This window comes from Urocitellus parryii, chromosome 2, assembly GCF_045843805.1.
Source record: "Urocitellus parryii isolate mUroPar1 chromosome 2, mUroPar1.hap1, whole genome shotgun sequence".
Taxonomy (NCBI): domain Eukaryota; kingdom Metazoa; phylum Chordata; class Mammalia; order Rodentia; family Sciuridae; genus Urocitellus; species Urocitellus parryii.
Genome location: NC_135532.1, coordinates 95,184,740 through 95,207,152, shown reverse-complemented (window position 1 = coordinate 95,207,152; position 22,413 = coordinate 95,184,740). Strand labels below are relative to the sequence as shown.

At 41.6% G+C, this 22,413-nt stretch overlaps 1 protein-coding gene across 1 annotated transcript in view; it reads right to left on the bottom strand.

Moving 5' to 3' along the window:
* Positions 1–22,413, bottom strand: part of Col6a5 (collagen type VI alpha 5 chain) — a 158,252-nt gene that overhangs the window by 76,312 nt on the left and 59,527 nt on the right. The window contains exons 2-8 of the mRNA XM_026383975.2: positions 22,137–22,235; positions 19,614–20,213; positions 15,309–15,941; positions 10,846–11,406; positions 7,566–8,120; positions 4,551–5,126; positions 1,229–1,804 (exon numbers count right to left, since the gene is read on the bottom strand). Coding sequence (XP_026239760.2) covers positions 1,229–1,804; positions 4,551–5,126; positions 7,566–8,120; positions 10,846–11,406; positions 15,309–15,941; positions 19,614–20,213; positions 22,137–22,206 — 3,571 coding nt within the window. The 5' untranslated portion in view covers positions 22,207–22,235. The remainder of the gene's footprint in view (positions 1–1,228; positions 1,805–4,550; positions 5,127–7,565; positions 8,121–10,845; positions 11,407–15,308; positions 15,942–19,613; positions 20,214–22,136; positions 22,236–22,413) is intronic.

Here is a 22,413-nt window from a genome sequence, read left to right as displayed (position 1 = left end):
AGTCCAGTGAGCAGAACATGAAGACAATGATCTGGAGAGCAAGAACCCACCCCTACATCTGCTCAGTGTTCAGCTCCAGCTGAGAGGAGCCTCGAGGAAAATGGGGCCTATTCTTGTTTAATCTTCTGATTTTTCAAAGAGGAATCTGAAATCCACATTTTTTTAAATATAAAATTTCCACTTTGTTAATGCTGTAGATTAATTTAATAAGTTGTCACGTGTGGACAGAAGAAGCAAACTGCATGATGTGCAAGTGGCCATCTGGTCACCTCTGATACTGTCTAGTTGCTCATTTTCCAGATGAGGGGACAGCAATTTATGGAGGTTATTATTCCTGCCCTAAATTAGAATTCTGGCTTTCTGGTTCCAGGTCCAGGGCTCTTTCTACCTCTCTCATTTGTCTCCACTTGAGCACTTGAATGGGATGTAAAAGATCTGAGGCACTAGAAAAAAAAATGACACATTTTTTGAAGGATGCTTCCATCACAACAAGCCTAGAAACAAATACTCCGAGGAATTCCTGCAAGTTGTGCAGATTTCACAAGATGTGGAATGTTTCCTGACATGCAGTCCTCCCAATCTCCAAATTGACAGAACCTGAGTCCCCCAAGGCTGCTGTCAGCTGCAACCGAAGAGTGACAACCCCATTAGAACCTTGCTCTCCATTTCATTGTCCTCACACTCTGCCCCCTTGACTCACATACATTACCCACCTGGCCTTTGCAGCATTTATATTTGTGACCCCTGGATTAAACAACTTCTTAGGACAATTTAAATCTTTACTATGTTATAATGATATAGACATCATCATTAAAAGAATACACTGTATGCATGTGCATAGATGTATACACACGTGCACAGGCATGCACACACACACACAGTCCCTCACAAGATAGTTTGACAAAGTTAAAATAGGGAGATGGAAATGGAGAAAGTAGAAATAAGAGATTGAGAGCCAGGTGTTGAGAAAGAAAAGCATAAACAGCAGGTTACATTGAGAGGACAGGGCTGACCAGAGGACACAGACTGGGTCCTTTCAGCCTCTGCAGCCTCTCCTTGTCTCTGAGGGAGGCCAACTGAACACACACTTCTGGAAGCAGAGAAGAGCTCTCTTCTCACTGCACATTGTTCCAAATATATGTTCTACTAGAGCGGGCCTTTGTCAATCCCTTGGGAAGTGGAGAAATGGGAAACTACAATTGAATAAAACTGGACAAAGAACACTTACTGGTTTTCCCGCAGCTCTGGCAGATTTCTCGGACCATTCTTTTTTTCACATCCACATTCTTTAATCTATCAAAGTCTCGAAACGTGATTATCTTTTCAGAATTGCCCGTTATTGGCAGAAGCTGATCCTTGCGAACATCTCCTATGCCCAAAACCAGGATGCAGATTCCAAGGTCTTTCAGGGTTTTTACTGCATCTACCACATTGTAGCGGGGAGACCCAGATGTGATAACAACTAAAGTTTGAGGGACACCGGCATTTCTTCTCCCACCAAAAGATGGATGAAACATTGAGCTCACGTGTTGAAGGGCAAAGTCAATTCGAGACTGCCCGTTGCTCTTGGAGACAGCCTGAATTCGCGATTTCCACTGGGCTTTGGTCAGAGTGTTTCCCAACTCAATTATTTCCTGATAGCGGCTCCCATATTGAGCCATCCCAACTTTCATTCTTTGAGACTGAGTATCAAAATTGTCAATTAAGTCTGACAAGAAAGTTGTCATGGTAACAAACTCCGCATCAGACACCATGTTAGAGCCATCACAGAGGAAAATCACATCAGCTTCCTGAAGTTTACAGACTGCAATAAGGAAAAGAATAAATCATTTCCCACATGAATCATTCTAATTTTTTTTCTTTATTCTATTATTTCAATTGCTTTACCAACCACTTACATTGCTTCACAATGAGATAAATAAATTGAGATAAGTTAGCAGCAGAATCACTTATTGGCCTTCATAGAGAAGGACAAATAGCAGAAAGGGTAATAATAGCAGCAGTTTCACGAGTTGTAATTATTTGCATGATTCATTGGAAAAGACTGCAGGCTACTCAGAAAGAAAGTAGGAAGCTGGCATAGATCGAATAGATTCATTAAGGGATAATGACAAGGGGCTGGAGTTGTGGCTCCGTGGTAGAGCGCTTGCCTGGCATGTGTGAGGCACTGGGTTCCATCCTCAGCACCACATGAAATTAATTAATTAATTAATTATTTAATTAATTAATTAAAGGTAGTGTGTCCATCCACAACTAAAAAAAAAGAGAGAGAGAAAAGGCTAGAAGTCTCTTCAACAAACCAAAGAAAGACTTTCTACACTTGATTCTAAACAAACTCAATGTCTAGGGTAGGTGCAGCATTGCAATCATCACTAATGGCAACTGAGACCATGGGTTGCCCACTGTCATACAACTCCTTGTGATGGCAGTGTAGTAGGCGCAGATGGGCTTCCCAGAGAGACCTTCAAGGAAGATAGATCTTCCTGTGGCAGAAAAAGCCTTTAGCTCTCCGCTCCTTCAGGGTCTGCCTCACCACAGAAAGATACTATGCCAAAGGTCATGGGCTTCCCAGGAAGCCCACATCTGGGGACTAAGGGCAAAGGGGATTCCCAGATGTTTTGGTCTGATGCTGGACAACTCTCATGAGCAATACTCACTCCTGAGCCATCCGCTAGGTTTAAAGCTTTGTTGAGTGTGTGTCACCGTTTCATTTCTTCTGTCCATCTTGCTTTCCCCCACTTATTTCGCAGATCTGTATCCCTAAGAAACATCTTGGATCCCAAATTCCATCTCACCCTCTGCCTCCAAAATGTAAGCATGCGAGATGAGAATGAAGCAGCTCCCACAAGACCACAGTTTTAGAGATGTACCAGGTTTGGCGAGACCCGACCATAAACAAGAAACCAAGCCTGCCCAGGGAACTCTTGGTCTTACAACAGATATAGATAATCAAATAGCAAAAAGTATGTATTAAGTGCAAACACAAAGAAGTTGCAAGGGTTGGAAGGTGCAGTGAGAACATGGGGTCAGACATTCAGCCAGGAAATTACCAAACAAAGGCTAAAACTTGATAAAATAGACATAGCAAATGAAGTGATGTGCCTGGTGCTCGTGGTGGATCAAATAATGTTTGCAAAGATGAAATTTCAGAACAACAAGGTAGGCTGTGAAGAAGGGAGAGGTCATCAATGAGGTTGAAGAGGTGGTAGGGATTAGATGAAGCCTAGGAGTTTGGAAATTACCCCAATGGCAGAGAGAAGCTTCCAAAAAAAAAAAAAAAGCTGTAGGCAGAGGATTGACACAGTCCAGTGTGTATAAAAAAAAGATCTTCAGTGTTGAGATTGGACTGCACAGTGGCAGGAGAAATGGAGAGGAGACCAGGTTTCAGGGTGGGAGTCTACAGACCAGAAAGAAGAGGAAGAACTGAGACAGTCCTTCTGCTTTGGGGGGTGGTGGGGGGGGACCATACCTCTCTTAGATAAAGATGATACCTTCACTTAATATCTGAAACCAACAAGATGAATGTATTTCTTATTTAAATAAGGTGACACTGTGATAGTTACACAGCTTCACTCAGCAAAGAAAACAGGGACCCAAAGCAAGATTTAGGGGATGTTTGTCTGGGGTGGGACTGGTTACAGAGATGGGAGTGGGTTAACATCAGTCTTAGGAGCCTGACTTGTGTTGGTAGAAAGGGGAAGGAGATGGAGAGGGGAAGGAGGAGGGAGGAAGAAAAAAGAAAATTAGGTTGGTTGACTCATTAGCCTCGTTTTGGGGTCTGGGTCAACATACACACGTGCGTTCAGAGGCATAGCAGCCCTCCCTAATGACTTGTCAATTTCTATTGCTTTTGAGACCAGGTGGCAAGTCTCACCTTTCCCTCACTGGAATGTGACAAGCGTAGTACACCCAGTCCAGTAGTAGCTCATGTGATCAGCTTAGTCCCCTTCCCCCCTGCTCCTAGCAACAGTCTCCACTACCCCACATTCAACTCCCCCATCCCTCCCTCTGCATTAGTGATCCTTATCCAGAAAAGAACACCAGACCATGAAAACCTCTTACGGCCCGCAGAATGCTTATGATACCATTCAGAAGGCCTTGGCTCTTTGAAGACAAAAGTCTGTCTGTTTAAATCATGAAACGCTCTACTTGGATCTGGCCTAAAACTGACCACCGATGGTTGCATCGAGACTGGTAAGCAATAGGGCTGCACCAAGTAGTCATTAAAGGGGGTAAGGCGACCACGACCCTAAGAGGTGGGTCACCTTTCTGGCTAAGAAAAGCAACAGGGTGCAAAGAGAGCAAGGAATGTCTCTGAATCTTTCTTGTATCATCCCTTCGACGCACGCTGGGGTGGGAGGGAAACTCTGGGATCTTGCTCAAACAACTCATTTCTTTTAGAGACGAGAAAACTTGTAGCCCAAGTAGAGAAATGGTCATCCCGTGATACCCAGGTACCAGCAAGGCAAGAATTATAAAAGTATAGGATTTGTGTTTTCGTTTGAACTTTGGTTGCGACCTCCTGAGAAGCTTTAATAACAACAACTTACCCTCTCCTGCTTCACCGCACACATTTTCTTGTACAGGCAGATAAATATCTTTCAGTTTGTCGAAATTCTCTACATGGATGGTATTATTTTTATTCCCTGCCATAGTCTCAAGTTCATCTTGGTTGGCCTGTCCCACACCCACCGCAAAGATGGTGACGCCTTTGTTTCTTAATTTCAGCGCAGCCTCACTGAGCTTATCCCGATCGTGGGACACCCCATCAGTGATGATAATCAGCATCTGCCTCACGTTTTGCTTGATGCGGCTGCCGTGTTCTTCCTTAAAGAGGATGTTGGAGTGCTCCAGAGCCTTGGCCGTGTAGGTACTCCCGAAAGTGTCCCGGCGCCTCCTCAGGTTCTCGATGATGGCTGAACTGCTTGAGTAGGTGTTAAGGAAGAAAAGAATCTCAGGACTGTCAGAGTATCTGAGGGCTCCAAATTGAACTCTGTCCCTGCCAACCTCTGCTTTCTTCACCAAATGGACGGTGAGGTTAATCATGCTTTCCTGCTGCTCGGGACTGATGCTACCTGAATGATCCAGCACAAACACAACATCTAACAGTTCAATCCTTTTACAATCTGAAAAAAAGAAGACGAAGAAGAGGGGATTAAGACTGCACGGATCACCGAGAAGGAAGCAATCTAACCTTTGCCATGAGCCTACTATGCACCAAATACTCCATCTCACTTCGTCCTTAGGGGTGGTCGTTGCCATTTTACAAAAAAAAAAAAAAAAAAAAAACAAGGGTCAGAGAAGGGCCACTTGCCTGGATCGTGATTCCAAGGACATTTGAGCCCTTACCTATGTGACTCCACAGTTGGCAATTCTTAGGCCACACCACTCTGCTCTGCCATCAGGAGATGTCAGGCTTGCAACTGAAAGTCACAGCCAGAAACTAGCTGAGTGCCAACGTCATGGTGAGATAGACTGAGGATTGCCAAACTGGCCTGCTACTTTCAAGAGTTCGGGAGCTCATCGTATAAGATGGGGTTTTCATCCTGCTCTCTCAGCTCGAGATGTCTTCTGAGCTTCCAAGGGACAAGACTTCCCATGTACCTCATGCTTCTCCCTGGTTATTTGGCTCCTTCGACTGACCTCCTAAATTAGCACTCAGGAAGTGGCCCTAAGTAAAGGAAGAGCTAAGGCTCCCAAGCCCTCCTCCCTACTCCCCAACTCTCCTCCACATGACAAGCCAAGCAACCCCTCCCATCGAGTATTCAATATACAGACTCTCACCCTCTCATCTCCTTCCCTTAATAACATAAGCACATGCTTCCAAAGGTTGTTTTTCTACTTTCCACCTGCCTGTCTTGCCTCCAATCCCTATTGCTGGCAATAAAGTCTCACACAATGTGAAGGCGCTCAGGTGATAACGGTAAAAACCTGAGGCAGTGGTCACTGAGATTTGGTGACTAGCCACGACTTAATAAATATTTACAAGTCCATCTTATAGATGATGAATAGGCAGAAATTTTGCCTTATGCTATAGACAGGGTCTCCACAATCATGACATTTGTCAAGACGAAGAAATGCCAGCAAGAACCCTGAAGGTTTCAAAGTCAAGGCCATGGCCTTTGGATACAGCTGTCTACATTACCAAGAGTTTGGGAATTGCTGCCACACTTAGGAGAAGAAAAAAAAAACAACAATTAAGCTGTTACCAAAGAAGCCTTAGAGCTATCACTTTAAACCCAGAGTCTATTATGAGATATTTTATTTGTTAACTTTCTGGGAAAAAAAAAAACACACACACATAATTTTGAAGAATGAAGTCCAACAGATGTCTTTATGTTGCCAGGGGAACAACACAACAAGCTTCCTAACACTTTGCTTTATTCTCTTTAGTTGTATCCAAAACAGATAATAGGCGGTTGATAGATTTAAGAGCAAAGGTGTTTTCAGTCTCTGTGTGAATTCACAGCAAGTTCTCATTCAAGAGGCATTAAAATTGATACTTTCAAACTAATGATGACTCAATACAATTTGAAAAGCATCCCGACTTGTGAGTTAAAAACAATGGCTCCAAACATTTCGGGGGCGGGGGGAATCACAATTAAATTTTTCCAAAGGAGTAGCATGTGAACAAGTAAATATAAAATACTCAATTAATAGAAGTTTAGAGTAATGTGAAGTAATGAAATGTATACTGTATCTTTAAAATATAAAAGTCTTGTGTGTGTGTGTGTGTGAGTGTGTGTATGTGTGTAGCAACACTGCTTAAGATACTGGGTTTAATATAACTAAAAGAAAGACGGATTTGTGTTTCTAATTATTTTCTGCTTAACAGTGATTATAGACAGCCAAGGAACAATTCTAAGAAATCATTTGGAAACAGAATTTGGCTCTGGAAAAATCCAGGTATGTAGATATTAAAGAGTTGCAATTTTAGTGTAAAATTCTTGGAAGAAGAATTCTTGTAATTTCTTGTAATATATCTGAAGTCACCAAAAGCAAGACTCTTGGAGCCAAACTAGTTGCTAAGTTGTTAAACTGGAATATCCACGGAGGTGATTTTTTTTTTAAGTTATAAAGAAAAGAGGTTTTATTTTGGCTGCAACCACTATGGAAAGCAGTATGGAGATACCTCAGAAAACTTGGAATGGAATCATCTGACCCAGCTATTCCACTCCTCAGTTTATACCCAAAGGGCTTAAAATCAGCATACTATAGTGATGCAGCCACATCAGTGTTCGTAGCAGCTCAACTCACAACAGCTAAGCTATGGAACCCACCTAAGTGCCCTTCAACAGATGAATGGATAAAGAAACTGTGGTGTGTATACACAATGGAATATTATTCAGCCTTAAAGAAGAATGAAATTATGACATTTGCTGGTAAATGGTTGGAGCTGGAGAATATCATGCTAAGGGAAGGTGATGGGTATTTTAATATCATTTTGATAAAACCAAAACTTAGCCCCAGTCCAGGTAGGGGTCAAGTCCAGAATATGACACTGTATCCACTATATAGTCAACTGCTCACATCCTTGAGTCACGAAGGATCACAGGGTCACTTACCATGCAGAGCGCACACACGGAAGATGAGTTTACTTTCTATTGCCTTTAGATGATCGAAGTTCTCCACGTGGAAAACGAGGCTGCCGTCCCCACTGATCTCCTCCAGTTGAGTCCTGTTGGCACCAAATACCCCCACAGAGAAAATGATCACCCCTGTGTTCCTGAGAGCAATCGCAGGACCTCTCACATCATCCTGTGCTTCTCCATCTGTGATGAGGATGAGGAACTTCCTGACGTGAGGACGGGCCCCCTTGGGGAGGGTGAAGTATTGATCTACAAAGGTGAGTGCATTGCCAGTCAGAGTGTTTTCACCGATGAGAGACATTCTGTCTATAGCGGCAGAGATTTCTTTTTGTGTAAAGTACTTATTCAGTGGGAACTCTTCCTGATTATGACCACTGAACTGAACGACACCAATTTGGGTTTTGTCTGCACCAATTTGGATCTTAGCCAACAGGTTTTTCATGAAGTTTTTCATTGTATCAAAATTTGTAGTTCCTATACTTCCAGAACTATCCACCAGAAACATGACATCAGCCTTCATGTCTTCACATCCTGCATAGGAAAGACCAGAAATCGGCATGGTTCTCAGCATAGGTAACAACAGTACCACAGTAATAAGGCACTAATGGAAAACAGTGAAATTTAACTCAAGCAACTGCTGTTGTGTTTTGAGACTCTTATTTGCATCTTTAGTAGAATACTGCAGACTAGAACCCTGAATCAGAAATTCATGGGAGAACATCCAAGGAGTTTTATAAAAGAAATGCAACTTCCAAAGTACATGTTCATTCATTCACACATACATCACTCCTTTATTCATAATCCATTTATTCATAACTCATTCATTCAAAATTCTTAGGGAGTATAAAATACCAAACCTCAGATCCTGTATTAAGGGATCCAATAGTGATCAATAATAAAGAATCAGAGCCAAAGTAATCAAGTCCCAGCAATCACAGGACTAACTACTCCAGGGTTTTATGTAATTTTTTGGAAAACACAACAACAAGTAATATATAATAACATCATTTTCTGGGATAATTTTAAGCAATTTGATAAATACTGCAGACTAGAACCCTGAATCAGAAATTCAATGCAAGTCAACATTAAAAATTGGAGTGAAAAGTTTTTAGTAGGGATAATAAGTGCTAAGGTAAGCACATACCTATTCACCATAGACTGTTCCTTTATGCATGAAATTTGTTGATAACTTATTGATTGGAAATCTGTATATGTGCATATACATGCATATATAAAAATATGTATATGTACATATACACACATCTAAGACCAATTCCTATAAAGTATTGAGAAAACATTATTAATCCATATGTTACTGGCCAAGCTATATAGGCAATGACCAAACAGATTCCATTTTACCCTGAGACTCCATGTCATGTAAGAAACGCTTCTCTCATGGGAACAACCTGCCTCTGTACCCACCAACAGTTGCTTAGCACACAAAATGGCAATTCTTATACAATGTACTTGTGCAATGTTCCCTAATCACATAGAATGTTAAGGTTTGTCTTGACAAACCTTTTGGTCATTGCCTATATAGTAACCATTCTTTAACTCATACTCAACAAGGGTCATTTTGACCCACTTCCCCTTCTGCTTATGATTTTATATCTCATGATTTTTGTTTGTGGTTTTGAATCATAGCAACAGCCATTAATGATTACTGTACCAACATGCTTTAAAAGATTTGCTCCAATCACTGGGAGGGGTCGAGAAGTGCAGACTTGCAGCCTGCCCCTCCCACCAGCTAGTGAATAAAGTTTCCATCTCCTGCTCCAAGACTGACTTGGTGATTTATTGTAATTTCGCCATAACACATGCTACACATATTTTACATTGTCGTTAGCAGGGATCTCCATGGTCTTATCCCTTTTGCCTGTGCACCTGTCCATTTGTAATCTCTGCCATCCTCTTAGCAGACTTTCTCTCAACATTCATGGAATGTTGAAAATAAACACTTAGCATCATAATTATCTTTTCATTTTCTCACCATATATGAGAAAATGAAAAGATAATTATTTTTCAATGACCGATATAAAGCCAACACTTAGATCCACCAGGAGGATTGACACTCAAGACCCAAGCTGCCCTCTAGCCATCTTGAAAACACTCAGTGGGAAGGTCTCTGAGATGTCTGTGACCTTGGCAAAGGTCCACTGTGGTGAGGTGCAGATGATACTCTTCCATGTGACATGGGCAAAGGAAAAGCCTTCAACATGAGATTTGGTATTCACAGGATCTACCTCCTTATTTCTCAATTTGGGGACAATTTTGTTCCCTATTATTTTCCCTTTCTTCTGTGTTAGTCAAATCTCAGCCAGGCAGATGGCTGCCCAGCTAAAGACTATCTTTCCCAGCCTTCCTTGAAACTAGACATGGCCCTGTGACTAAGTTTGGGCCAAAAGATAAGAGCAACATCGAGCTGGCCACTTCTGGGTCTTGCCACTAAAATGATTGAGCATCGTGGGCTCCAGAACCGGAATTTCAGTTTTGCTAAAGAGGGAGCTGCATTTGGGGTATAGTAGCCTGTTTGACTTTGCAGTCCAAACTTTAGTTTGAAGTCTTTTTGTTAGAGCAGCTTGATCTGTCCCTGCTGATACCTGTGCCTCTCTCCACCTGCGCCTAAGACTTGCTAGCATTTTGTACCTCTCGTGTTTAGGTTCCTTGGTGTTCCTACTCTCCACTCACCACACCAAGATGTGTTTCTATCATAAACAAAAATGAACAGCATTTGCATATGTACTAGATGTGTACCCATAATATGAAATTAATGATTGGCATGTATGATGCTTGACCCATATGATTCTCTGAATGTAGATGTTATCTATATTTTATAGATAAGGATGCTTCAGAACAGAGTTGAACCCTAATCTACAAAGCCTAGTCTCTTTCCATTGTATTCGCATGCGGGCATCCGTGCATCCATGCATCCGTGCATCCATGCATCCGTGCATCCGTGCATCCGTGCATGCTCATGAGCACACACATGCACACGCAATTCACACGTACAATAGAGTCTCTTTCAAGCCTACTGCCTGCAAGATAGCTTCAGAGCAGCTCTCTCTAGAGGGATTCTCCATGTCTTGGCAATTGGTTTAAAATGAGGAACTGAATCCCTCCTTGGTGATAAAGGAAGTTAGCAAACTGTGAGCCAGACAACTAATCACGTGGCACCTCCACTCAGCCTGGCCATTCACCTACTTGAAGCAACTGATGATATGTGGAAAATGGAGCCTTTTATCTTTGTTTTGCTTACCCTTTTCAGTGCAGATGCGGCGAACAACTTGATTTTTTATGCTTTTTAAGGCATCAAAGTTCTGTCCAAAGTTGACCCTTTCTTTTACCCCAGCAATTTGCAGCAGCTGTGTTTTATTAGCCTCTCCAATGCCAATTGCATGAATGATGACCTGTTCAGCCCTTAGTCTCTCAGCAGGTTGCACAACACTGTCCTCAGATTTCCCATCAGTCAGCACGATCAGGAAACAGGGCACTTCACTTGTCCTGTCCTTCTTTCCCTCCTTTATTATTGGCCGTATGAAATCTAGAGCTTTTCCAGTCCGAGTGCCACCTCGGAGCTGATTGATGTTAAAAACAGCCTTTTTTAAGTCAATGTTGTTCTGATAGCGAGAGATGGGAAATTCCTCCCTGTTCTTCCCTGCATACTGCACGACTCCAACTCGGACTTTGTTTGGGCCAATGCTAAACATGTCTATCACTGACGACATGAAGGTCTTGATTTGCTCAAACTGATTCACCTGGATGCTGCCGGAGCCATCAATGAGGAAATAGATATCAGCCTCCTTTGTATCCACACAGCCTGAAGGGAAAAAAAAATGAAAAGTGAACAGAGCATTTTCTGCTGATGATAAAGAACCTGGAAGGAACTTGCAAGAGAACCTTACAATTTTGGAGAAACATGAGGCTATTCCCATTAGAACAAGGCTTCTTTGCCTTAGCCAAAAGCCTGTACCTTTCATTGGACTCTTTATGTCCATTTTTTTTTCCATTGAAATGTACAACCATCTTGGGAGAAAATTGAAACAAAGCAAGGCATGGTTGTTTACCTCAGGTCACAAATTAAAGAGTAAGGACCAGGTTCCCAAACCTCTGGGCTCTAAGTTAAATAGTTTTTCTCATATTGACACCTGCCCCATTAGATACTTTTGCTGTTATCAGTTTTTGAGAAATGGCATGGGATTGAGGAGCTTGTATTCTTACTTCCCCAATAATCTCCTCTTCTCAGAGCTACCATAAACAATATGTTTAAAGCTGAATAAGATCATATTATTTTTCTACTTAAATGATTTATCAGTGTATTTAGAATTCAGAATTTTAAAATTGGCTTTATTTTGCTTGTTACCTTTCTCTCTGACCCTATTCCCAGCAATTCTTCATCTGTTTTAACCATATTAAACTTTTCATGCTGCTCTTAAAATTTTGTAAATTTAAACTAATTAAAATTAAATAAAATTCAAAGTCAGCTCCTTGTTGCACGTGCAAACTCTTAACAGCTCCATGCAAGCTAGTGGCTACCATATCGAATGGCAGATATGGAACATTTCCGTCATTACACATTTTGATTGGACTAAAGAAGAATAAGTCCTTTGGTTCAAGGCCTCACCTGTACAATCACATATACAGATAGGGCTCTAGATACAGAAAGTTATCAATGTATATATTTGATTTTGAAATCAAGATAGCTGTCCATGTAGATTCCATTAAACATTTCAATCAGAAAACTCTCTTATTCAGATTACACAACCCCCAACCGTTTTTTGTTTTATTACAATTTAGCTTCAAACTTTGCATGTCTATAGGGAGAGTATGTTCCATTTCTAGGACATGAATGTCTAGTCTCCTTGGCACTGATCATTCTTGATATTATAAAGAAAATCGCCATTCTTTTCTTAATACATCAGAATCCTGAGTTTGGTTAATATGAGTGTCCCTTTGGTTTAATAAATTCTATTTAACCAGTTGAATATCCTCAATGTGCCAAATGTAGTGGATAAAGCAGTGACTAAGTCAGATAAGGTTGTTTTTCTGCAATTTGATCACCCTAAAACTGGAAAACTGGCCATCACTTTCTGGACCTTAGCAAATTTCTGGACCAGGTAGGGAGGTTTTTGTTTTGTTTTGTTTTTAACTCCCTAGCATGAGTTTGTTAGGGAGCTTATGAAAATACAGCTGCCCAACTGACTGCAGTATCACACTCCTGTAATCCCAGCAACTCCAGAGTCTAAGGCAATAAGATAGCAAGATCACAGCCAGCCTGAGCAATTTAGAGACCTTGTTTCAAAATTTTTAAAGAATAAAGGAGAAGGTCTGGGGATGTGGCTCAGTGATAAAGTGCACCTGGGTTCAACCCAAGTGAGACACACACACACACACACACACACACACACACACGTGCTCAAACTCCACCCTCAGAGATGGATTCATTAGGTTTAGCATGAGGCTTAGACCACTAAATTATCAACAAGCTCCTTAGCAGGCTGATAAGTTTATAGCAGATATTGTTGGTGCTTTGCCTACATCCCCTGAAATCTCTTGTCACTTTTGGGCACGCTGGCACCTACTGCTTTGACTCTCATTAGCAAACACTATGTCTGTGGGAGGGCTGTTCCTGAGTTGCTAGAATCTTCTTTGCTTGCCACTTGAGCCAGAAGTGTCTGGAAATTCACACTCCCCTGTGCCTTTGAAGATGGCAATTCCTTTCCATGCGAGTGCTGCCAAATACTACTTTTAATTATTTAAAAACAGTTTATCTGTAGAGAAAATGCGTGAAGGCAGGAGATATCTCAGAATTAGATATGCTCAGTCTTATCAAGTCTCTCTTGGCATACACCTTTGGAAAGAGCTCAGTAAACTACAGCAGATTCACAAAGCATCTTAACTAGGATGTCCTTGGCTAGAATGATGAAAGAAAAAAATTTTAAAAAAGATCAAAATGTGGAGAAGTAATTGTGGTTGTGCATAAAAATATAGGTACAAGAGTTTTTACAAGAGCAAAACATTGTCACTGTCCCATATACCCCACAATTTCAGATATGCTGCACAAATTATGGTAAATCCATATAACAGAATATTATCGCCAACCTAAAAAGTATATTGCAAAATAATATTTAAGGAAATAGACAAAAGTTCTTGATGTAAATTTGATTTAAAAAATGGGGCCAGGCATGCCTGTAATCCTAGCCGCTCAAGAGGCTGAGGCAGGAGGATCAAAAGTACAAAGCCAGCCTTCGCAACTTAGCAAGGCCCTAAGCAATTTAGCAAGACCCTGTCACAAAATAAAATATAAAACAGGCTGGGGATGTGGTTCGGTGAAAGTCCCCCTGGGTTCAATCCCTGAGACCAAAAGACAGCAGGTAAGGCAGAAAATACTGGTTACCACCAATAGCCATTCTCTCTATGCTAACTGACTCTCCATATTTTTACTTAGATACTCAACTACTCCAAATAAACACTATATTGCCCAGGTCCCATTATTACAACTAAGTGTGGCATATAATCAACTTCTGGTGCAGGGGACAGAAGCAGAAATGTGTGTGTAATTCTGGAAATATCCTTGAAGAATGGTGGGGAGGAGGGCATCTCACTTTTCCTCCTCTTTTCTGTACTTGTCCGCTGAACATGATGCCTGCAGCTGTTGTCTTGGACTACAATCCTTGGAATAAAGGTCACACACAGGAAAAAAAAAAAATCACAGGAAGAGAAAGGGTCCCTAACACTGAGGTGTACCATGGCCACTCATCTGTCGATTTCTAGACTTATTTGTAAAGCAGTGAAAGTAATTTTATCCTATTTCAATTACTTTTACTCTGATTTATTTCTTAGTCATACCCAAAAGTGATTGTAACTGATACAAGCCACCAAACTGTGTGTGTTTGCACTGTCCAGTATAACAGACCCTGAACATGGCTAATAAATCAAAATCAAATTACATTTACAAAATTCAGTTCCTCCATCACGTTTCAAGTGCTCCAAAACCACAAGTGGCTGGCAGCTGCCTTATTGGACAGTGCACCTAGAGAACATTTGCATCATCCCAGAATGTTCTGTTGGAGCACAGATATATAATTTTTACAACTGTGTTTATATGGGTCTGTGCATGCATGAGCGGAGTGAGTGGGGAGAGAGAAGAGACTAAACACATGCCTGTAATCCCAATGGCTCAGGAGGCTAAGACAGGAGGACCACTCGTTCAAAGCCAGTTTCAGCAAAAGCGAGGCACTAAGCAACTCAGTGAGACCCTGTCTCTAAATAAAATAAAAAATAGGGCTGGGGATATGGCTGAGTGATTAAGTGCCCCTGAGTTCAATCTCCAGTACCTCCCCCTTATATCTTATTATAAAAGAGAAATAATTGTTAATAGTTTTATCTGAAGATAGGATTTCAGGTGATTTTACTTTCCTAATTTATATCCATTCACACAATTAAAATATTTTACAGTTAACACGTACAACTTTATTTACACATGTTTTTTGAGGCATGACTTACTTACCTGCTATGAAGTTGATCCATTGTGAGTATATCATTCAATGATTTTTTTTGGTAAATTTACAAAGTTATGCAACCGTGACCCAAATCTGGTTTTGGTTCCCATAATTCTAAAAGCTCCCTTATCCAATTGTGTTCAATCCTCACCCCTGCCCCAACACTAGGCAACCTTTCAGTTTACTATAGAATAAGAAATACATATTTTTAAAAACATACCAGTTTTGTCAAGGTTAATTTGTTCAGCATGAGTAGAAATTTGGGTCCATATTTCATTGTGGAGCTTTTTCAGGAAGTTATTACTGTAAGATTCCAACGCTGCATAGGAGTTCAAGGTGGAAACTGTCTCTTCTGTAGGGTAAGATGCTATTGCTTCTAACTGAGTCCTGTTAGCCCCTTTGATGTTCATAGCAAACACAGTTACGCCTTCCAGCCGAAGGTTCAATGCAGCCTCATGCACCTCGTCATCTGATGATCTGTGGGTGACCAGGACTGCAATCTGAGGGACCCCCTGTGCCCTTCTGCTGCCACTGGACTGTGAGAAACCTTCCTTCCTCAACTGATCGATGGCAGCCCCAGCATTGGATTTCCCATCCCGAAGGGAAAGCTTCCTGATTTGCTGCTGAAATTCAAATTGGGTTGTGCTGGATTTCAGAAAAGAAATTGTCTCAGCCCTCGTGCTGTAGCTCATCAGTCCAAGCCGAATGCAATCAGAATTCACATCTAAGGAGCTGGTTATGTTCTCCAGGAACTTCTGCAGGTCTCTTAAATTTTGTTGGGTCCCAAGTGACCCATCCACCAGGAACACAAGGTCGGCAAGTGAATCTTTCTGACAGGATGTAAGGAAGGGAACTATGGAGAGGAAAAAAAAAAAGTATGATGATTAGGATAAAGCACTAGCCCAGAGTAAGACAGGTACTTTACTGATTTCCAAAAGGCATGAGTGAAAATAGAGGGAGTCATGACAGATGCAGAGCAATATTTTATCTTAGCAAACAAAAGCTCAAAACTCTGAACAAGACTTTCAAGGTCATTGACTTCAGAGGCTTTGCATATGCTCTTCCCTCTATCTAAAGAATGCTACTTACCAATTTTGCTACCACACCCGACATTCACCATCGTCTCTATGGAAGCCACCGTATAACCACCTCCATTACCAGTACAATTGCCACCAGCAGCATAATCACCATCCCCACCTGCACCTCCACCCTCATCAGGGTGACCATCATCACTACCAGCCTTGCTATACTCAACTGCATTTAGACCACCACCTTCATTACCAGTTCAACCACCACCACCAGTAGGACTACCACTGTCTTTACCACTACCATTCCCAAGAGCTGGGATGCAGGCAAGAGTTATCAGTGACATCTCTGACTTCAGGGAGCTCACATTTGAAGGGGAGGGCAGATATATTATTTCAGACAGTAATAAGTGCTAGAAAGGAAATAAAACAGGTGACCTTATCGAGTAACTATGCTGGGGAAATGGAATGGTAGGGGACTCTAACTTAATTCACACATGAAGAAGTCAAAAAAAGTCCTCTCTGAGAGGAACTCATTTGGGTTGAAGATTCAATCGTGTGGAAATCTGAAGAAAGAGGAATTCTGGTAGAAAGAAAACCAAATGGTTGGAACCAGCAAGAAGCCCAGAGCGGCTGAAAGCCGTGGAAACATTGGTGGACGAGGTCAGAGGGAGACGAGCCCAGATCACCTGGGAGTCACATGATTCAGTTCAAATCTTTTAAGTGTCGCTCTGATTTACTGAAGGGAAATAATGAATTCAGGAATAACAATTAAAAAAAAAACAATGGCTCTAGAAAGAGATAATGGTTCTAGAAAGGATAAAGCAGCTGAGATGCACAACCAGGGTCATTTTGACACATGATTGAGAAGGAGAACAAAACACTTAACAAATTGGATGCAAGAGTTGACAGCATATGCAGAAATAGAAATTTCCTGGGCTTCTTACCTGAACAACCGAGTGGATGGTGGGGGTGTCTTTTTGTAAGTTAGGGAAGAGAGCGGGAAGAACATGTTATAGAGAGGACTCAAGAGTTCTGTTTCTGACCTACTCAGCTTCAGATGCCACTGAGCATCCCAGAGGAAATGCCACATGAGCAGTTGGTTCTCTGAATCTGGGTTCTAAAGAACAGTGGGCCATATTCACATACACAGCCACTCCAAGCACAGACAGACCTCCACTGTGGAAAGTGTAGCCAAGAGATAAGCTTCATCTCACTAACAAACTACCCCTTAGCTTCTCTGATCTTAGCAGTCGGAGGCATGTTTTACTATCTCTATCCCTTCAGTGCCTGGCACCCAGTGAGAGGTCAACAATCTTGGTGGAATTAAAAAATGATCTTATAAGTCTTCCAATCTACTCTGAATCCCACACGGTAGAGTAAAATAGACTCCCAGTATGACCTCCTCGGTTATTATTTATTTGCAAACATTTATTACTACTGATACTAGTAAACCACATGCCAAATGCCATACAAGTCACCTCATTCGTGTTGCAAGGTAGACACTGAAGCTCGGGGGTTAAGTAAGCTTATTCAAGGTCTGAGGCAGACAAGCCAGGGTCTGAACCCAGACCTTCCTGACTATAAATCTCTTAATCTCTAAATCTTAATCTCCAAAAGGCAAAGACAGGATCTGGCCAAGCAATATCTTGTCGTACAACCCTGCTGTGAGGTGAGTTAGAAGTAGTGACAGAAACATAATCTGCACAGAGCCCTCTAAGTAGTTGGTAAAGCCCCATTGCCCCCAGTGAGCTCAGAGAGGATCTCCTTTGTCCCCAGGGTGGAAGGCCACGGGATATCTCTTCCATATGCCCTAAGGACTTGCTATAGCTTCTACATTTTTTTTCCCCAAAGCAGTGAGGAGTGAAGGAAAATGAACTCCCCAATACCTCAAGGGCAACACTGTGAAGAGAGTCTTCTAGATTCTTTCCAAACCTCATTTCTGCTTTTTTTTTTGGGGGGGGGGATTAAACTCAGGGGCACTTGGCCACTGAGCCACACGCCCAGCCCTATTTTGTATTTTATTTAGAGCCAGGGTCTCACTGATCTGCTTAGCCCCTCCCCGTTGCTGAGGCTGGGTTTGAACTTGCAATTCTCCTGTCTCACCTTCCGGAGTCGCTGGGGTTACAGGCCTATTACGCCACCACACCAGGCCCATTTCTGCTTCTTGAGCAGAGAGCTAGACCTGATTTTCAAGCCTCTCTTGCAGTTAGATGTGGCCATGCAACGAAGATCTGACCAGTGAACTACCACTACCACTCCCAAGAGCTGGGAATGGGCAGCTAGGCATGGGCAGCAGCTTACGAGCAGAAGTAGTGTTATCCTCCACCAGGCTAAGCCCCTAAAACTCTCCTGGGGTGATCTTCCTCCATGTTTTTCCCCTTTCTTCGGCTGGATGTCAATTCCCAGGGCACTTTGGAAGTCATATTTGAAAGTGCAAAAGCCAACACCAACTTAGATAATCCAAACAATGTGAAGACAACTGGTGTCCTGAGCACTGATCACATAATAATACAAGGGAAATAATTTCATGAAGGCTACTTGTTATTAAAGTTTTTGTGGTCTGACTGGGGTAGGGGAACAATCAGCCCACAGCTGTGGCTATGAGACTGGACGAGGAGTGGTAGACCAGGAAGGAAGTTCCAAGCCTACCACCTCATACATCTTACAAATGAGGGTGCTGGTGAAAGGCCTAGATAGATGGCATCTAGATCACAGAGCCAGCTAATGGCATTGTCCTGATCTTTTGAGTTCAGGCTACCTTGTACTATACCAGTTGGTATAGTAAAAATGTGGAAAAAAATGTGTCTTAAACATGAAGATATCAGCATAAGATGATCCTATGACTCGGAGAGCTCATAAGTCAAACTTCTGGCTTTATCAGAGAAATTTAACATCTAAGGGGAAAATGGCTCAGAGAGGGATGAGCCACACAGCTCAAGACTGAGGTCCACAGTGTCACACGACTGCACAACTTGTATCCCTCTTCTGCTTGGATGAATGCAAAACAGGAGCATGGGCTAACAAGTCTCATTCTAAGGTTACCATTCCCACCGGGTGCCGCTAGACATGAATTGATGGGTATTTACTGAGTACTTCAAATGAACCAGGACCACGAGGGAAAGAAAACAGACAAGGATCTTATTTTTGTAACTGTAAGACTCTCATGTATTCATTCACTAAGAAATAGAACACCAGCTCATTTTCTAAGCCCAAAGAATACAAGTTGCCCATTTTGCCCTTGTGGCACTACCAGTCCATTGCTGGGAAAGAGGGCAAACAGAAGTGGATAATTGTGGGAATTACAGGGGTCACAGGTGTTCACAAGGAAGGAACTGTCAGACCCTAAAAGACATAAGAGGATAAGAGTATAGGGTTGAGATTTTAATGTCAGAGGAGTTATTGGGCTGTAAGAAGGCTGTCAGAGAAACAATATGAGCAAAGGCAGAATAAGAGGATGTTGTGCTGAAACTTCCAGTACTTCGATGTGGCTTCCTTACCTTGTACATCAACATCGACTGCTCCTTCTCTGTACTTGGTCGCATCCTTGATGATCTGCGTCATGTTTGAGGAGAACATGCTGAGGTCTCTGACCGTCCGAAGTTTGAAGTGAAACTGAGATGTGGCCATGGCCCTCAGGTTTTCCTCGGAAGCCTTCTGCATCCCCACGGAGATGATTTTCACCCCATCTTTCCGCAGGGCCTTCGAAGCCTCTTCCACCTCATCCTCGGATTCCGCTGAAGCCAGGACCACCAAAATAGGAGGAAACAGTTTCCTGTCTCTTCCATCAGTAGGTGCAGAGAAGTAGATCCTGTGAGCCTCCCGAAGAGCGTTTCCTATCCTCAGGGATCCGCCAAGGAACCCAAAGTTCTTCTTGAGATGGTTCAGCATGGGGTTCCTGCTCCTGAAGGTACTCAGGTTGAATTCATTGTGGAGCATGTCACTGTACTGGGCCAGGGCCACTCGGTACTTGTTGGCCTCGATGGGGAGACTGCTGATCATTTTATTGATGAATGTTCTCACAAATGGGAAGGCCTTAACTCCCAGGTGATCAGAGCTGTCCACCAGAAATACCACATCTGCATAGTCAGGGCCTGGCCCTATCAAAATCCAAAGACAACAAAAATAAGGTTATTGTTTAACCTTTACATTTTAGACCACCATTTATAGGTCTAGCAAATTATGTCCTCATTTATAGGTCTAGCAAAATACCAAGGAAAGTGTCTTCCAGAAGTCAAACAGAAGAAAGTGTGCTTGTTTTTGCTAAAATGTCATATAAGAGGACTTTCGTAAAGTTAGCCAACAGATTTTTCTTGCTCCAGTTTATGCCAGAGAAAACTGACTTTTTCTTTTTTTCCCCCTTTTTATTTTTTAAAGAGAGAGAGAGAATTTTTTAATATTTATTTTTCAGTTTTCAGTGGACACAATATCTTTTTTTCATTTTTATGTGGTGCTGAGGATCAAACCCAGCGCCCCATGCATGCCAGGTGAGCACATTACCACTTGAGCCACATCCCCAGCCCTGACTTTTTCTTTTTCAGTTCTAAATCACCAAATTCTAACACTGTACTAATGGATAAACAATAATGATACCAGCCCCAGAAAGTTCCAAAGTGGTCTGAGAACTAACAGCAGTTTTTGGAAAGAGCATAGAGTAAGAAGCTGTCTTGAGTTGGACAGCCTGGTAGCAGAGTCTGAGACAGGGACTTTAGGTAGATGGGTTCAACAGAGGCAAGTAGTTTAAAAGCAGGATCAGACAGGAATGGAGCAAAGGGATATATCTGGTCTGGTCAGGTATGGTCTGCAAATGACTCAGAAGCATACATTACTGCAGAGTTTTCCCTCTTTGAGGAAAGAGGACCAGTTTTTATGTACTCCTCTGTCAGTCATCAGCTGCAGGCCATCCCCAGAAATCAGTAGGAGGAAGCAGAGGGTATGGGCATAATTCCTTAGGTATGGAGGCTCTGGGAAAACCAGAAAGTGAGTGGCAGCTGCAGCTGTTGCATGTAATATTGACAGCAGCTGGGGAAGGGTTAGAATCTGGGCATGGGGAGGCACTAATAGTGTCCGTGTCAGCAGCCTCTGTCAATTACCTCAGCTCCTAAAACTAATGATATGATGGGAAAGGTCCAACAATTTCAAAGTAACTCAGAAATTCATCATGAAATCTTATGGTGGCCCAGTGCAGGGTTGGAAATACTTCTTTATAACTGTTTAAAGGAGAAAAGAAAAACATACTTTTTATACTCCATATACATAAACTTTGAGTATCTCTTAGTGGAAATGCTGGGGACCAGAAGTGTTTTAGATTCTAAAAGTTGTTTTTTTTAATTTTGGGATATTTGCAAGTATATAATTATATTTTTGGAGGGATGGATGCAATTCAAATCTAAACCCAAAATTTGTTTATGTCTCATATACACCTTTTACACACATCTGGAGGAGTTTTTACATAATATTTTTAGTGGGCCTACCTTTTGGCTGCAACCTGTCATTGAAAGTCAGGTATGGAATTTTCTACTTAGGTGTCAAGTCAGAGCTCAAAACATTTTGGATTTTGGATCATTTCAGATTCAGAACTTCTAGATTAGGAATGCCCAACCTGTACATTTCACGTTTGGGGTTGGGGGGGAAAAGCAGGCAATGGTTTGGCCCCAAAAATACTTAGAATGTTTTCTGTGGGGGGTTCCTTTTCTTCCATTTTCATCCATAATTCAAACTGACCTATAAACATTTTGGATTGACTGTGTTCATAAAGATGTGGAACACTGAGACTTAAGCAAGTCAATGAATAATCAAAGTTTTTCAAGCCACATGTACCATGATTTATGATCCCTCTGCCCCGGCTTTGTACCATCTTTCAAAAATTAAGTTTGTTTGTTATTGCATAGTACAACTACTAACAAATGCCATGTACTTTGATTTTCAGCAAATAAATTATTTACTTTTCTGTTTATTAAAATTAGGTTTGATGAGACATATTTATTTTCCCAAATAACAATCAACATAAAATATACTAGTACCTGGGCTCTGATCTGCCAATATTTCAGTCCAAAGGATTATTAGAGCAACTATGATTAGCTGGATCTTCATTTTGTTAATGGAGTTTTCTTGCTTTTATTCTGAAAAAAAAATTATATATGTATATGTAAAAATTACAAATGTATATATTGCAATATGAAAAATCTTAATGAACACCAGGAAATAACTATTGGAATAATTGGAATGAATGGATACACTGTAAACATGTATTTGTCAAGAAGTCCCAAGGTCTTTTATTAAGCACTCAGGGTGTTCATT